This window comes from Myiozetetes cayanensis, unplaced genomic scaffold (assembly GCF_022539395.1).
Source record: "Myiozetetes cayanensis isolate MyiCay16 unplaced genomic scaffold, myiCay2020 scf1, whole genome shotgun sequence".
NCBI classification, from domain to species: domain Eukaryota; kingdom Metazoa; phylum Chordata; class Aves; order Passeriformes; family Tyrannidae; genus Myiozetetes; species Myiozetetes cayanensis.
The window spans coordinates 13222458-13240310 of NW_026086604.1; the positions used below are offsets into that span (position 1 = coordinate 13222458).

General features: G+C 39.1%; 1 protein-coding gene across 1 annotated transcript in view; it reads left to right on the forward strand.

Moving 5' to 3' along the window:
• The window catches only part of EIF3H (eukaryotic translation initiation factor 3 subunit H), a 90415-nt gene that overhangs the window by 55989 nt on the left and 16573 nt on the right, over positions 1–17853 (forward strand). The window contains exon 3 of the mRNA XM_050305844.1: positions 17093–17260. Coding sequence (XP_050161801.1) covers positions 17093–17260 — 168 coding nt within the window. The remainder of the gene's footprint in view (positions 1–17092; positions 17261–17853) is intronic.

Sequence of the window (17853 nt, forward strand, 5' to 3'; positions counted from 1 at the left end):
GAGAAAAAATGTCAGACGTTGCAAAATGAAGCAGAGATCGAGAGCATTTCTTGCACTTGAAATGCAGCATTGGAAAGCACATTCTTTATTGCTCTTTTCCTTGAAAGGAGAATTGAAAAAGAGTAATTTTAAAACCACTTTGTTTAAGAGTTTGTGAACTCTTGTGTCACATGGAGCAAGTCTTAACAAAGTCTATTCTGGTACATATTCTGTTTGTGAATCTCTCCTTTGTTACTGTGCAAACATCTTTTCCCTTTGGGACTTAATTACATAGCCTCCTTCTAACAGCTACAATTGCTTAAATAGAGAAGTAGTATCAGGAGTGTATTTTGTGTATTTATAGCTATCTTTTAAAACAACAGCTGGCTACCAGGGCTAGTGTGTTGTGATCAACAGTTGCTCTCCAAAACACAATTTGGACGTTCTTTCAAAGCTAATTGGTATATCTGTAAGTCTGGGATAGTATTTCTGTTCCTTCTCATGCTTTCAAAGTAATGCTAAGAAAGGAGGCCATGAGGATAGACTTTGATTGCCACGTGGCCTTGTGGAGTAAAAGAGGTGAGCCTGGGCTCCCCTTCTCCTTCAAATGACAACAGTGGAATGGGCAAAGTTTCAGCTGTGTTATAGTGATCATATAGCTCAGTTAACCAGTTGCCAAAAATCTACCTGAAGGGTTGGTTGTCCATTGCAGAAATGGGATAGTTCACCATGGACTGAGTTATGCCAAGTCCTTATCGGAAGTCTGGATTTGTGAAACCATTGTGAATTCAGCTCTCCCACAGTGAGATTTTGGTAGTGCAATTGTCAGTTTGTTGAGTGTTTCTCCCTTTCAAGACTCTGGCAAGGACATTTTCTCATGTGGAATCTTCCCTTTCACCTGCTGAAGGAGTGGGACATGGTATCAAGACCCCTCAACACCTTAAGTGTAAAAATTCAAGAAAGATTATTTGTAGAAAAAGCATATTAGACTTTTAAGCTATGCAGTAATTGACATTATTTACTGTGCAAAAAAAAAATCTGTTGTATTATGCTACCAACGAACATAATCTCTTTGGTGTTTTATGGCTAAGGGCTCTGTGCACACACATTGCAAACTCTGTGTGTATGTGGATACATTAATGTTCTCTAATAAGCATCACTGTGACTCACAGTCTTTCTAGAGAAAGAAGGATTTTTTTTTTGCAGTCCCCTTGAGTATATTCTTATCATAAAATATGAAGGAGGTGTTTAAAACATAAATTGTAGTTGTTTAGAGACTCTGAGAATGGTATAAACATCTTTCTTTTAAGGCAGAGTAAACTCCTGACAAAGTTTGCAGTTTTCGTGCTGGCACCTGACTGTGATTGTTACACATGTAAATAAAATAAATTGGGAAATTTAAGCTAATTATTTTAAGTAAGCAGAAATTGAGCTTATTCTTACTGAATTGTCATCTTAACAGATACCTCAAAGTCGCTACTGTTCCACTCATTAAACTTCTATTATTTTGAACTGTTTTCTGCTATGAATGTGTAAGTTTGGCAAATGGAAATTTTTGCTTTTCAGTGAAATACTTTAGAAAATAACGTTCTTTCTAATGTCTTACAGAGAGAGTCTTCAGTAGTTCATCTAGTTTTAATTCTGGTTGTATTGTTATTAAAGAATTTACTGAGTTTTGCTGTTGATGGCTGCAACAGAATTTCTCAAATTTTTTTTAAAATTTAAATGAAACGATGAAGAGAGGACATCGTGGTCAGTGTACTAAGATGCTTTAAAATTTATATTTCTTTCTACCACATTTCCTTGTCTGTTGAACAAAATGAATTCTCTAGGCCTCTCTTTTCAAGTCCTCTTGTTATTGCATTTCAGTGTTATTCAGTCCTTGGCTTTGTTTCCTTTTTGTCCTTTGACAGTTCTATATTTTCATGTTTGCTTACCGTATTGAACTGCAGTCACAAATCTAAGCACAGTTTGTGTATTTTCAGACTGGCTTACCCATGTCAATTTTTTTTAAACCGTTTCTGTTACATTTTTGACATTCTGTGAGAGTGGCTAAAATAAATATAATCTGTGGCTGTTAACCAAAGATTTTGTACCTATTGTGACTTGTGTCTTGTTTGCATTTGAAAGGTATTTAGGCTGAATCCTTTGAGAATTATGTAGTGCTCTGCATAATTGCTTCTAACGTTTTCAATAACTAACAAAAAGATGAATGCAGAATAAAAATAGCTGCTTTTGAAACACAAAAAGTCGTCTTTGATGAAATTTCATACTATGGTTGGTTGTTTCTAGAAGCCTGTATTTTACTCAAACCAAACTTGGTTTATTTAGATTGCAATATTTTTTTCTTCAACAATTAGCAGAACTTTGTGATCTTGGCCCCCTAAAAAAAATTAAAAATTGGCTAATAATGTTACATGTGACTGAAATTAATATTTGGGGGGGGGGGGTGTTTCTTATTTTTCTTTACTGTGTTCTAACTTATTAAGCCATCTTTTCCAGTCATATAATGATTGAATAGCTGAGGTTGGAATGGATGTCTAGGCGTCTCTGGTTCAATCCCCCCTGCACCATCATCCAGAACAAGGTTGTCCACATGAGTTTTGATTGTCTCCAAGGGTAGAGTCTCTACAGCTGCTCTGGGCAGCCTGTTGTGGAGTTTGCTCTTCCTCACAGCTTGAAAGCAAACAAATAAAGTATTTTGTCATAAGTTTATGTTGAATTTCCAAAGTATTTATGTGCATGATTAAGGTCCCCCTCAGCCTTCCCTTCTGCAACTCTCTCAACTTCTTGAATGACAGGTGCCCTAGTCATCTTTGTGGCCTCTCCCTGAACTTTCTGTAGTAAGTCCATGTCTCTCTTGTCCTGGGGAACCCAGCTTTGGACACAGCACCCCAGATGTGTCTCTCCAGGTCTGAGCAGAGGGGAAGGATCATCACTTGACCTGCTGGCAATGCTTTGCCTAATGCCCATGAACTGCCGTTGCTGCAGGGGTCCATTGATAGCTCAACTGGATATCCAGGATCCCCAGGGCCTTTTCTGCAGAGTCTCTTTCCAGCCAGTCAGCCCCAGCATGTGCTGCTGCCTAGGGTTCTTCCTCCCCAGGGGCAGAACTTTGCATTTCCCTTTGCTGAACTTTTTTCCAGCCTGCCAAAGTCACTCTGGATGTCAGCAGAAACCTCCTCCCAGTTTTGTATCATGTCAAACTTGCTGAGGGTGTACTCTGTTCCACCATCCAGGTCATTAAAGAAGATGATGGAAGAGTATTGGACCCAGTATTCACCCCCAGGGCACACCACTAGTGACTGGCCTCTGGATGGACTTTGCTGCTGATCACAGCCCTACACACCTCGTCATCATTATGTCTTTTATCTGAAGTCTGTTTGGATAGTATTAATCTTGTTGAATTCTCTTTTTTCTCCACCTATAATCTGAGTTTGTAAATATAATGTAGTTACAAAGGCATTTTGACAGTCAGTGAAATATAGGTACCACCAAGTGATTCAATGATTCATCTCTTCCTCAAATTAAGCTGTTTTGCTTTGAGGCTGTGTGCAGAATAAATGGTGAATGCTGTCCCAAGGGTTTATACTCTTCAGAGAAGTGGGAATGGAAAGAATTGACTTGTCCAGCCCCCATCAGGGAGTCCTTCAGCTGAGCAAGCAGTGGAACCGCAACCTCCTGCCTCCAGCTCTGATGTGTCGTGCATTTTCTCTTACTCATTAGAGAATTGATTGCAATGGATCTGTCCCTCTGCTTCCCAACTTGTTTCCCATGTAAAAAACTTTCTTTAAGTTTATAACTTCCTTCTTGGCACAGAGCACTTTTTCTGCCTGTTATAACAGGGTGTGAGTTTAGTTCTTGGCTACTTTAAAAGAGCAAGCCACACTTAGATATAAAAGTGCTATGTTGCTGAAATATTAGCTTTGGCTTGCAAAATCCTGCCATATGATGTTACAAGCCCTAGAAAGAGGAGAAATTCGCCCTGACTCTGTCTTGTGTAGTTTGATCTAAAAGCCATGAGCTTTATTTTCTCATTTGCTATTCTTAAAGTCTTGTAGGTTTTAGTTTTGTTTCAATCATTTGATATCTTTTGCATTTGAACATAGTGCATGATCTTAAGTTGCTAGGTGCCAAAGGCTGCTTGCGCAAAGGCATGACTGTCTTTTACCCCAGATATCTAACCACTCCTGGTTTTATTGTTCCCCTTACTGGGCTGTGGAACAGACTTTCTGAATCTGGCCTGAATTCATTGTCTCTTTGAGGAGACATTGAAGAAGTTATAACTAATGCAGGCATTGGTAATGTTAGCCTGGGCTTTAGAAACATGACTGATGCGAATGGTGATGCCATTCAGTAGATACCATGCAGTGTTGTAGCTCTGAACTGCAGTACTAACACACAGTAAAATGGGGATTTCTGTTTTGAGTTACCTTGACCTGATTTCCCTAATGTCCACATTATTATCTGGGCATTGGCAAGAAATCATTAGCTTGAAATTACTTTGTGAGGAGCGGCAAGGGGGACAGTTATAGAGATGAACCTTGTAATACTGTGAGCAAACGCACTCCGTCAGGCTTCTGTGTTGAGAAGTTGCCTTTACATTACTTTTTCTATGTATATAAAAGTATGGTCGTGTGCATTAACCTTTACCTGGTAAATCCACCTTGATTTCTGATTAAATGCATGTTCACATATAGGGCTGTGTGTATATTTTCTCTCTCCCTCTTCTTCCACTCCCTCACATCTATGTGTCCTATATATGTACACATAAGTGAAAACAAGGAAGTAGTAAGTGATGATGATGATAAATCAGATTTCCTTGAGAAGAAAATGGGACCTGTAGTAGGTAACTATTATGCAGGTTGTCCAAGACAAGGTTGGAAGTCTGATAAAGAAATAGTTTGGGTATTTGGAGAATGTTAATGTATCAGCACAGTTAGGCTGGATCTGTCTTGACCAGTTGAAATGTCACTTGTGTGTACCAGATTTTTCTTTCCTCGCATCCATGTGGAAAGCCTGAAGACTGAACCATGCTTATTTAAGTACTGCAGTGGATTCTTGTGTGTTAAAACAAGGTCTGGCATGTGTGTGTCTCCATTTCATGGTTCTTGTGTCAAAATGGTGCAGTAGCTGCCAGTGAGCATTTCCAAATTCTACCTGCTGCTTTCCATGGCAACTGTGTTATAAGTTGCTCACCCTGTGTTAAAGAATCACATTGGAGTTATTTAGAAGTCTGTGTTATACCTGAAACGGTACATTTTTGAAGCTTTAAGTACCCTAATAATCTTTCACTAATTAAATGTTGCACATGCTAATTAATCGATTGCTGCTGTGACAGCAGTCGTGTAAGGAAACACTACAGTGATGTATTAGTGATGTTTTTGAACATTTCCATGTTGGAATTGGCATAAAAACAAGGTTTCACCTAATGAAGCATAACATGCTTCCTCAATTGATTACCTCCAAAATTCTTAACACATTATTTTTCTTCTAACACCAGAGCCTAGCTGTATGGGATGAGGCTTGTTGAAAATTTGGATGTCATTGGTTCTGGTTAATGAACTTCTCGTCAGAACTTCATGTCTCTCGTCACATGCCTCTTGCTGCCTGCTAGCATCCATGACCACTGAGTATGTTCTTGTCTCCAATACTTTGCTGATGCCATCACCTGTCATACTGTCATTTACATAATATTATATATAGGGAGTGAAGGAGGCTAGTTTTCGCATGCAAGAAGGGACTACCTCTATCAGAATTTGATTTGAACTGCTGTTCCTTGGTGCAGCCAATAGTTTCCAAAATGATTGTGTCATGACTGTTGGCAGGGAGGACTTAATACAAAAGCAAAGGTTTTCATGAAATCTGAAAATGTCATCTAATTGCAGTAATTTAGGAGCCTTTTGGGTAAATTCTTTCACAAGGTTTGAACTGTTGGTTGTACTCTTCCTCCAAAACTGAATTTTTTTCTTCAAGCTCCCTAGAAAATGTTAATCATTGTCATCTATTTATGAGCCCACCTAAAATCAGTTTCCTTCATATTGTTTCACAAACTCAAAACTATCCTGAAGAGAATTGAGAGCAGCTCTTGGTAGCCAACACGCTACAATAAAATACAAGTGTAATGTGTACCCCTTATGGATAATATAATATTAAAAAATACAGTTGTTTGATGTACTCAGTTATGGCTCTCATTAGGCATCAGCTCTGTATGGATCCGTGGCCTCCACATATGTGACACAAATCTTTTACTTCATCTGTAGAAATCTTTGGGTGTAGGGGTTGGTTGCTTACCTTGCATGTTAAGAACTTTGTGTTAGAGTTTAGCTAGTAAAAGTTGTACTTTTTACACTCTATTTTAAAGAGCTACCCAGTGATAAGTGATGTTGGATATGTCTGTCAACTGACAGTGGCTGGATATGTAGCTTAAGAACTAAACCAGCAGGGAAGCCGTCACGTCATTAGCAAATTTGCAGACGACACCAAGTTGGGAGGGAGTGTCGACCTGCTGGAAGGCAGGAGGGCTCTGCAGAAGGGCCTGGATAGGCTGGAGAGCTGGGCCGATTCCAACGGCATGAAGTTCAACAAGGCCAAGTGCCGGGTCCTGCACTTTGCCACAACAACCCCTGCAGGGCTACAGGTTGGGCACAGAGTGGCTGGAGAGCAGCCAGGTGGAAAGGGATCTGGGGTTGCTGATTGAGATGAAGCTGAACATGAGCCAGCAGTGTGCCCAGGTGGCCAAGAAGGCCAATGGCATCCTGGCCTGCATCAGGAACAGTGTGGCCAGCAGGAGCAGGGAAGTGATCCTTCCCCTGTACTCTGCATTGGTGAGGCCGCACCTTGAGTATTGTGTTCAGCTCTGGGCCCCTCAGTTCAGGAAGGATATTGAGGTGCTGGAGCGGGTCCAGAGAAGAGCAACCAGGCTGGTGAAGGGACTTGAGCACAAGTCCTGTGAGGAGAGGCTGAGGGAGCTGGGGTTGTTTAGTCTGGAGAAGAGGAGGCTCAGGGGTGACCTCATCACCCTCTACAACTACCTGGGAGGAGGTTGTAGCCAGGTGGGGGTCGATCTCTTCTCCCAGGCAATCAGCAGCAAGACAAGAGGGCACAGTCTTAAGCTCTGCCAGAGGAGGTTTAGGTTGGATATTAGAAAGAAGTTCTTTACAGAGAGAGTGATCAGGCATTGGAATGGCCTGCCCAGAGAGGTGGTGGATTCACTGTCCCTGGAGGTTTTTAAGACGAGGCTGGATGTGGCACTGAGTGCCATGATCTAGTAATCACAGTGGGGTTGGATCAAGGGTTGGACTTGATCTCGAAGGTCTCTTCCAACCCAGTTAATTCTATGATTCTTGGATCTGTCTGCAAGCTAAAGAAGGGCAAAGATTTCTATTGTGACAGGGATTGCAAGCAAGAGAGTTTGACTTATTTTGTCTGGAAGTCAATGCTTGACAAAGCAAATGTCTGACCCCGAATCTCATAGTGGAGAGATGTTTTCTCGTCTGTCCATTGAGTAGGACTTTGCCTGGATTCTGACTTATACCTTGTGTGAATTAGAGTTATGTTGCTCATGGGTTGAAGACTTGGCTGAGAAGGTCGTACAGCAGAGATCCAAGTGAAGCTGCCCTTGGTTGGAGCTTTCCTACAGTTTAATCATTGCTCTCTAAGTGGGTTGGATGGGATGTCTCAGTCTTCCTTTGTGTCATGGACAGTGACATGGCTACTGTTCAATGGGATGTGTTACGCAGAGGTGTCAGGTGGAGTTCTAAGAGGTATGCTGAAATGTCCTTGTAACATTGTGTTCATCTAGGTTTTAGACAAAGCTCGTAATTATTGGTGGGTCTGAGAGTGAAGTGTTATTCTTACTGAAAATAAAGAACTTAATGTGGCATTTTACAACTGTTTACTCCGTGAGTAACAGCGCCTGGGCTAGATATAAACTTTGTAAAACTGATATGAGTTTTGGGGGTTGTGTGGGATCCTCCTTTCCTCCTGAAAGGAGCAGTAAATATTGACTGTTTCAAGCCCTCCTAGTGAACGGGGAGGTCTTTCTCTGCACAGTAGGCCCCCCGTGGAAGAAGCAGGAAGCTCAGTGCTGAAGACACAGTTGTTGGTTTTTGGGTTTTTTTTTTTTTTACTTGGTGTGTTTGAAAGCTAGACAATTGTGTAATTTTGATTCAAAGGATGGGTTTATGGGGCAGCTACCATGTGGTTCTTTCTTCACTGATTCTCTCTGCCAAGTGTTTAGCTGTGTTATCCCTACACGATGGGCTGATAGAGGTCACAGAAAACAAATAGTTTGTGTAACTTTCAACTGAAGAAACACACTGTAGCAATGATTTTTCTTTTAATGAATCCTGATTTGCTGTAAGGACAGTTTAGGAAAATTGTTGTATGGGGGCTGTGTCTGCCTCGGTCTTCAGACCACGTTTTTTGAGCTTGAAACTTAAGAATTAAGTGTGAGAAAGTCTCGAAAACAGACCTGTGGATATTCAATACCAAGCCATCAGAAAACTACTTGCTTCATTGTATCTGGTAACAGAAGATGTGTGTTTTGACTTTAGGTAAGCTGTTGAGGATATCCCTCCTCTTCCCACTGCCCTTTGAATTTCTGCAATGCAAACAATGACTGGTACAAAATACCCAAACTCTGAAGCTTTACAAAGAAGAGAAATGGGTTTTTTTCTGCATTTCAATGGGGAGTGAGGAATTTAAAAGCCTCCAAGCCCCTTATGTGAAGTTGTCATTTTTCTTCACTTTTTGAAAAGTTTTTAACAAAGTGAGACTGATGTACTTGTGATGTGTGCTGTATGACATCACTGATTTTGAAAAATGCAGGGGTTGCTGAGTTGTTTCTATTTCAGTGTCTGTCCCTGTTCTGCTTTCAAAGTGTTGAATATGAAAATCTGTGTTATATTAAAAAGTAAAAGTGACTGTGTAATTCATTAATCTTTAAACATTTCCAAATTTTTCCAGATAATTGAATAACCTCTCTGAGTATTTATGTAATATGAAATTTCATAAAACTACATTAAACTGATTAACATTTATGTAGGAAAAGAGTTAGAGTTTCACTGCCCATTTTTGTGTTATTGTGTGCTTTATTGCTTTGTAACTGGGAGAACTAAGGTGGCTATGTTGATGTTTTGTAAAGAAAGAGCTTTTACCTATTAATGTAGTCTCACTAGAGGAAACAAGCAAAAATCAGTGGCCAGTAAAGAAACTTAAGGAATCTTATGGAACTTCAAAAAACCTCATTTTGTAAAGGAGGTGCTTAGTTAGATATGAGGTTACAGTTGTTTTTTGACCACGCTGATTCCTCTTCATGCCTTTAATCCTGCTTTGCATTTGTCAGCTGGAATGATACTTATTGGACAAAATTGGTGTAAGTTAAGGCTTCAAGGTCCTGAAGTTCATTGGAATACACTCCTAATAGAAAACAGCTGATGCTTTCATTAGGCATGTGATGTTTATTAGGAAATGAGATAGCATCTTCCTGCTCTTTCACAAGGAAAGCAAGGAATAAGTTGCCCAGATGGCATTTTTAGTAGTACAATTTGCTGCTGTCATGACAATATAGGCTGACTGAAGCCTTTTTCTTCATAAAGATTTCAATCTCATATAAAATTTTTCTTCCATGTAAAAATAGTAGTGTAATAAGCCAAATGGGTGTTTAGATAAGAATAATGTTTACCTGCTGTATAGGAGAAGATGGGAGGATTAAGTGGTGAGTGTTTGTAAGATACTGTGAAGATGGAGCTTTCTGAATAAATGCCAAGCAAGACATTCCAAATATGTGACACAAAACCTTCAAAATACATTGCCTTTTCTTCTGGCCATTGCTTCTTAAAAATCATTACCAACAAAATAGTTGAATTATATTGCTTGATTTCAACTTCAGTGTCAAGATGCTAGTTTAAAATGGATTTCTGAATTAAAGCATGCTTTTTGAAAACTCAAGTGTTTTAATATTTCTGAAAGATAGTAATAGAATGCTTTTATCCTTTGGAATAATGGTGGATACTTTAGAAGACGATTTTGCAAATTATCTTGGCAGTTCTGCCCATCTTATTTAGAATCTTCTCAAGGCTTGGATGTGTTGGCGTCTTTTTTTAAAAACAGAACAAGTTTCTGTTAGCTGGAGTTGTGTAGAAAATTGTGCGGTCAGTGAGATTGATTTAGCTTGTCCAAAGGCTTATCTGAGTGTTTGCTCATGTGTTAATAAAATGATATAATAGCTTGATGGGTTTGATTGCCTCCTAATTCAGTGGTTATGTGCTTAGACCAGAGCCCCAAGCTGGCTGTCAGAAAACCCTGGGTGAGTGCCAGCACATGTGCAGGAAGTGGTGTGCTTCCATTTGCTACTTTCCCGTTGTCCTGTCACGCACATCCCTGAGCTCCCCATTCTCTTGCTCTGAAAGCTTGTCCTCATCCTCCTTTATTTCCACCAGTCACAGAGCTGCCCTTTCCTACCTTGCTCTCTCTGGCAGGAGCTGCGTCCTTGTGCTGGCCCTTGTCTTGGAGCCACCTCTGTAAAGCAACAAGGTGTGATGGGCAGCCTCTGCCTGCCTTGGTGGCATGTCCCAGACTCCAGGACAGTTATCCCTGCCCCTACTGCCAAGGCTCTGGTCATCAGCTCTGGTGGGGACTGTGCTGGGGCAACTGCTGACTGAACTGGTAATAAATAACAGTCTGGAGATACATGCTTACACCGGGGCAAGGATCTCCAGAGAGAAGCACAACAAATGTTATTTTTTATTTTTCTTATGCTCTGCTACTTTTCACTGTTCACCTTCTGATTGTGATATCTCCTCTGGGTGTCCTATACTTTTTTCTGTAGAGCACAATTAGTATCACACAGTGCTGTCGTAAAACTAACATTGAGTTGTGATCAAGGTTAAAAATGAATGGGTTTACTGAGCATACATAATGAATTGTTACTTAAGAGTTTTTCCTCTTCTGTTTCTCCCCTTATATCTCATAAAATGAAGGACCTTTTTGTTTCAGAAAAGCATTCAGGCACTAGCAAAGCCTCAGTTGCTGTAATGAGCGTTCGCTCAAGATGGTTGTGCTTGCTCTTTCTAGAGCAGTAGTATTGGTGGCATAGATAAGGGTGATTGCTACAGATTTGCATTCAATTTATCTCATAGCCCATACAGAAAATGCAGATTTGTGAATGTGGAGTTTTTCCACCACAGTTACTAACTCATTAAAGCACAACATTAAAAAAAAAAATTTAATATTTGACCAAATATTTTCTGCCCTTTTTTTTTAATCCTTGAGTTTAGCAATTAAAATGGAGTTGAATTAAGTCCTTTGCCTCACTTTTGTTCTTGTGGTCTTACAACTGACTATGACTCTTGGATTTTTGCCTATTTTCAGGTGATTTTTTTCTCCATCCAGCTACTTACAGGCCCTGGTCTGCTTAGCTTCCAAGTTTAGAGGAGATCAGGTGTTTTCAGCCCAGTATAGCAAAAGTGCATAAAATACAGTACTGTTTTGTAACCCTGACTTGATATTTCAGAGGAGGAAATTAATATTATTGAGGAAGGCAATATTTACTTTTAATTTTTTTTTTCTCCCTGAATAGGAGAATTGTTGAGTTACTGAACTTGTGCATTTGTCTTGGGAGAAGTATGTGTGTGAGGTGGTTGAATATAGATAAAAATCTGCAAGTATTTGTATGCATATGTGGCACATAGTTTAGCTTAAGAAATATATTTCAGCAGTATCTGAAAGCTTTTTCAGATAAAACATTGCCTCTGCTGGAATTAATTGTGAATTCTTATTTCTCTTTGCCCATCCTTTTTATTTGTATTTTTTAACCAGAACAAGTTGTTTGTGGTATTACTTATATTTGTATCTTCACAATTGGAATTGTTATCAATAGATGAAGTTATTGTGATTCATAGTTTTTTAGACAATTAATTGAGATTGTGTGTGTGGAGGGGAATGAATTAATCTGTTGTCTCCATAATTCTCTGTGCTAAATTAAATTAAATAAATCAATTTTCCTTCTTTTCAAATGCATATGCTGCCTCCTTGAACTAGCATCTGCTAACTTGGGTTAGTCATTGAAGATACTGTCTGAAGCATACATGTGGTTTGGCAAAGTTAATATGTATAGAAAAACCCAAATTTTTTGTGCTGTGAAGTGTATAGCACTTGTTCAGTACGCATACTACCACATGGTAGCACTTCAAAAGAGACAAATTACTGCCTTAAAAATACTATCCACATTAGTAGTTGTGCTATAAAAGGGATATTTTTCAATATAGCTGTTTTTCAATATAGTTTGACCAGATTAACTAAAATTTGCCACGTTCATTTTGCCAGTTAAATGCAGAGAAGTGTTAGTGCAGAGGCTGGGTGCTGGCTCTTCTGATGGACTGAATAAATTTTAGGTAGTTTTAGTTGATCTGTCTTCTGGGTGCTCAACATTCTGCAAGGAAACAATATTCATCTTCAGGTTTGAGGAGGCTGTTGAGGATGAGGGAGCAGTAAAGGTCCACCTTGTTCTTGAACCAGTGACTTGCCCTCGCGAAGGCATGTGCAACTTTTGCTGTTCAGGCACGTAGTGAAAGGACAAATTTGTGCAGTGTGAGTCAAGACAAGCATTTAATTGTGAAATGCAGACTGAAGGCTACACAGATATGGCACAGAGTTGGTTGTTGCCTACTTCATGCAGGGTCCACTGCAGTGAGCTGGGTAAGGAGCAGAGTAAAACCGGTCAGTCTGTGGCTCATAATACTGGGTACAAAGTTGTTCCACTTCGGTGGGCCTTGGCTTTTTAGGAGGCATGTTGGTTGCTACTCTTAAAACCATGTTTCTTAAGGCATATCAACTTAAAGTATGTTTTGGAAATTAAGACCTTGAGCATCTGAGGTGTCATCAAATGTATTGCCTCCAGGCCACCTTTGATCAGGGTCTCACATGTCATAATGTTTACCGGCAGTCTGAATGTACCCAGGCTGAAATGCATCTCCTCTGATGGTAACTATTTGAAGACTAAATTTCAGCAACATGCACATTTGTATGTAACCCCATGAGAGGGGAAATCTAATGAATTGCTTGTAAAGGAACAGTTTAGCGATAAGTAAACTTGCATCATGTATCAGGTTGCTGCAAGAGTGCTTCTTTTGGAAGTGTTTTAGGAATAAGCTGTTACTTCAAGAAGAATGCAAATTTGCCAGTTGTTGTAAAACTCCAGAGCCTTAGATTTGTTTGCATTTTAAAATAAATAAAATAATGGACCTTTTTTCAGTGCCTCAGCCAATTTGACCTATTCCTAAGTTATGTTTTCAAGTAGTAAAGTTATTGACCAAGGATATTTTAAGGTATAGAAAACATGGCTGAATTGTCCCAGTGTTGAACAAGTCATCACATCAGTGCTCACTTCTTGGCCTTGTATCTGATATATGATATAATTTTGTTGGGTTTTTTGGTAACACAGGGTATATATCTCCTACATGTTAAAGCCCAGACAAAATTACTAATGTTGCCAGTACTTTTTAGAAAAGACAAATGTCTTTGTTATTTTAGTATTTTCTTTAATCTTTTATATTTATTAAAACAAATTGAGTTCAGGGAAAAAAAACACCCACCAATCTACTGTAATAGGGTTTACTGTCAAGGTTTTTCAGTCGAGGTATTTCGGTAATACAAATACAAGTCAGTCATATTCAAGCAGAATACCCATATTGTATAATTTTGCACTTTTTCTGCTTTAAACAAATTATAGTAACACTGTCTATGTCATTAATCCCCTCCCATTTATTTGCAAACTAACAAAATCACCCTTTTAGAGGGAGGAGTGTGTGGTTTTTTTAATAATAGCAAAAGAGAATCTTCTGTTAAAAAAATCAACCTCAGAAAGGTGCTCAGGAGATGTGTGATGGCTCAGGAGACAAAGGTTGTGCATTCTCAATGCAAGCAGCACCACTGAGAGGTGCAAACACAATTGTGGGCTTTCCTCCTCATAAGGACACTTCTGAACAAATACTTTGCTTTAAGATGTAGGTACACTGTTTAAATGTGGGGGAAGAGGGGGAAGCATCCTGGTCTGGTTGTTCCCCTGCCCTTTTCTTTGCTTACCTCAGTTCTGGGCACTCTCAGACTGAGTGGCACTTTTTAGTGGCAACTTTGCTGTGTGACTTGGGAAGGACTGTGACATGAAACAGTGAATTCATTAGAAAAGGTGCATGACTGTCCCAGATCCTTGTGGATTGAGGACTGGGTAAAAGGACGAGTGAGCTCTTGCCCAGTCTATGCTAAACTTCTAGGTAGAAAGATGATGTTCTGCAGATTGGGCAAATGATGTAAAGAAACAGTGGTAAGGGTATCAACAAAAGCAGCTTGGGGGCTGTTATCCATTTGTGCAAGTTGGCGGCTTGTGGGAGCTATCTAGCTACTAATATATGTTATAAAATATATATGTTTGGTTAAAAGAGTTTCCATTTCTCCCTGGTGGGGACTGCATCATGTTTTAATTTCTGCAGTTGTTTTCCTAAGGCAAAGATGTTAGTTATTGATGCTTTATTGGTTCTTTGACATTTTTTCCACTATTGCCTTCATTATCATCTAACTGCTAACAGTCATGAGGAATTGCTGACTTGAAATCTGGATGGTTTTCATTGAGTCCTCTTTCTTCTGGACAATATCTCTTACATCGTACTCAGTTGCATGTTGCTGGTTGTGCTTTGTTTAAGAAAAGAAGTTATCCTGAAACTTGGTTACCACTTACCTCTCAGATGAACTCTTTTAAGAGCATGATAAACGTTTATTTGACTATGTAAAAGATCTGGAAGTTTTCTTAGAGTATTCCTACTCTTCAGTATTGCACTTCTCAAGGGAAGAATTATCTGCATGTGTCAACCACATGATTTTATAGGAATCTGTATCTAAGTATCTTTTCCCCATCATTACATGACCACCTCTACTTTGGCAATGTCCACAATTACAAGAGCAATGCAATGAGCAGTCTAACTCAGCTATCTGAAAGTTCACATTTCATTTCATTCTTGCAAAATCTTATATCTCTTTCAGCTGCTTCTGAAAATCCTTTCTAGTGTTTCCTCTCTATGGTTTCATTTGGCTAGAAAGGATCTAACCATAATTTCATTTTTTAACATGTTGTAGCAAGTCATGTGAAAAACAAGTCTTGCTTTCCTCACAGATGATACCTTTGAAAAGCTTATTTTAAGCAAAATAATTAATTCTAGCTACATTTAATAAGTGGATCATACGCTTTGTCAATTAAAAATTGTGGTCAGACCAGAAGTCTTTTAGTTTTTTCTGGGGAAGTCTGTGTTCTGAGGTCTACCCCCCAAAAATCCACCAAAACCTTTTAAGTTTAAGGACTGAGCTTCTTTGACAAGCTAAGTCTTAGCTTTGCTTTTGAGAGAAATGTTGAGATGCTGAAGCATCAGGGCCACTGGGTGAGGAGCTTCAGACTGGCCACTGTTTCTGGAAGTTGTACACTGAACTTTCTTTGACTTGGCAGGGGGAAGGTTTTCATTCTGACTTTGAAATAGCAGTTAGATCAGTTCTGCAGGCTCTTCTGAAGAGTGTAGTGGCATCTCTAGATGGGCCTTGCTTTAGAAGCAGGCACGTGGTGCAGGCCTTTGCTTTGCTGGCTGAGTGTTGGAGGATTTCAGATCGAGGCCTTGGTGGGTTTGCTGTACTAGTTTTGGGATGTTGTATTATTGTGGTGCCGTGGATGAAACACTAATTGCAAGCCATTTCTAGGAAGACACTATGAAGTAGAATGCAATCAGAAGTCTGCAAGGGTTTATATAAGTGTTTTTAAGTGTCACTTTAAAAATACAGTCAGTCAGATATGGCAGTTTAAAGAAAAGGGCCAGAGACTGCAGAATGTAGTTTGTGCTGTAAGAGTGGGTGATAAGTTGGAAAAATATTTGTCCAGTCTTGAAAAATGTCTCCTAGTATCTTTAATATGTTTGGATTTTTTTTCCTTTTGCAAGAGTATGAAGTGGGGTCTGAAAATGTGGCAAATTCTGCCCCTAATGAATTTGTGTTGCTTTTTCATAATGAATATCATGTTTTCATCTGCGTAAGGAGAAGCCTTAAAAAAATTAAGAAAAATGACTGCATAAGGGGTGTGTGTTTTATCTTTGTAGTTTTTGCAGCTGCAGACAAAACTGAAGGATTGTGTGGTTTTGTTGCATTTGATTTCCTGTTGGTTGGCTCTGAGCATTGGTTCATCTGATAATCACACTGAAATCTGTTTCCTTAAATTTAACCAGCAGGCACTATGTCTGTCTGTTTAAAAGGTCTGATAAGTGATAAGGTATGTTTTTCTGCTCAATGGGATTATGTCAAATATTCCTGAATAGAATTCTGTTCCATAAAGGTGATTTGTTTGAATGAAGCATTTAGTAGAAATAAAATTTATGTATTGGTACAATGAAACATTACAGCCTGACAAAAAAAATGTTGTCAACTTTTTAAAGTAACTTACTGTATATAGATGTGTATTATATACAATAAAATGTACATACCTGTGTTCTTTGCATTTATATGCATCTAAAAAGAAGAAAGGGTGTTGTAAATGAGAAGATAAATGCAGTCAAAACTATCTGACAGTTATAGCTGGTCCCTCAAACTCTTAACATAAATGTAGTTTTTTGTTGTGAAAAAGACACACATAGTTTATAATCTCTTTCTTATACTCATGAAATAATTCTCCTTTTGATTCCACAAGTTACCTAATTCCAGTCAGTATTGCAAATTAAATCACAATATGTCTTTGTTACTAATTGATAAAGTGTTACTGCTTAATGAAACCCAGTATCTTTTTTTTTTATGAATGTGCAAGGTAATGCACACTGTAAATGACATGTAACAGTTTGTTGATCACTTTAGCAATTAAATGCAGCTGAAAAAAGTCTGCTTATTCAGGCTGGTCTTACTCTCATTCTCTGAGGAAACTCCGGATTTTAATGAAGACAGTCCAACAGTGAGTAAACAAATTTATGGGCAGCTGCAAAAATGAAAATAAAATAAAATACAATTTACTCATTTAATATCAAGCTTTCTCTCTAAATAGTACAAATTGTGTTAAGTTTCCTTTTTAAACACAGTTTTTTATTTAATCTAGTTCAATACCAGATGGAAATGATGCGAAGCCTCCGCCACGTAAACATTGATCATCTTCACGTTGGCTGGTACCAGTCCACGTACTATGGCTCTTTTGTCACTCGTGCCCTCCTGGACTCCCAGTTCAGCTACCAGCACGCAATTGAGGAGTCTGTAGTTCTCATTTACGGTTAGTATGAGGTTTCCTTTATTATTCTTTTCCCCTCTTAATATTATTACTACTATTTTTGTATTCTGTCTTTTGCCTGTAAGAGTAGCCTGGCAGGCCTTTTCGAGTAAATACGAACCCTGTGTCTACGGCAGCCTCAGCAGCAGCTAAGTCTAGACAGGGTTTCCTTCTTTCTGTTTATTTTTCTTGCTATCAGAGCCCTGATGTGTACGTTTTGGAATGCTGGAGTAGCTGCTTCATTTTTATTCCTTCATCTCCCCTCCCTCGTGGAAGGGGCTGGTGGAACCCGACCAGATGTCTAACAAACCCCGCTTGCTAGCGTGTCTGGCTCTGTACGTGACTGACCAATCATCGCACGAATTGCCAAGTTTTTTTTATACCTCTGACAGAAGCATACAAAACCTGGACTGTTTCTTAGCACAAAGATTTTTTTCTTTTCTGCCTATTTAATGGTGTTTCCTCAAGCTCTCCAGACCAGATGTTCTGTGCTGTATCAGAACCGTAGGCAATTTAACAGCTTTATAGCCTCCCCCTCCCCAAACACTCACAGTTTGCCATATCTGGCAGACTTGCATATAGTTTCCAGCTGAGAA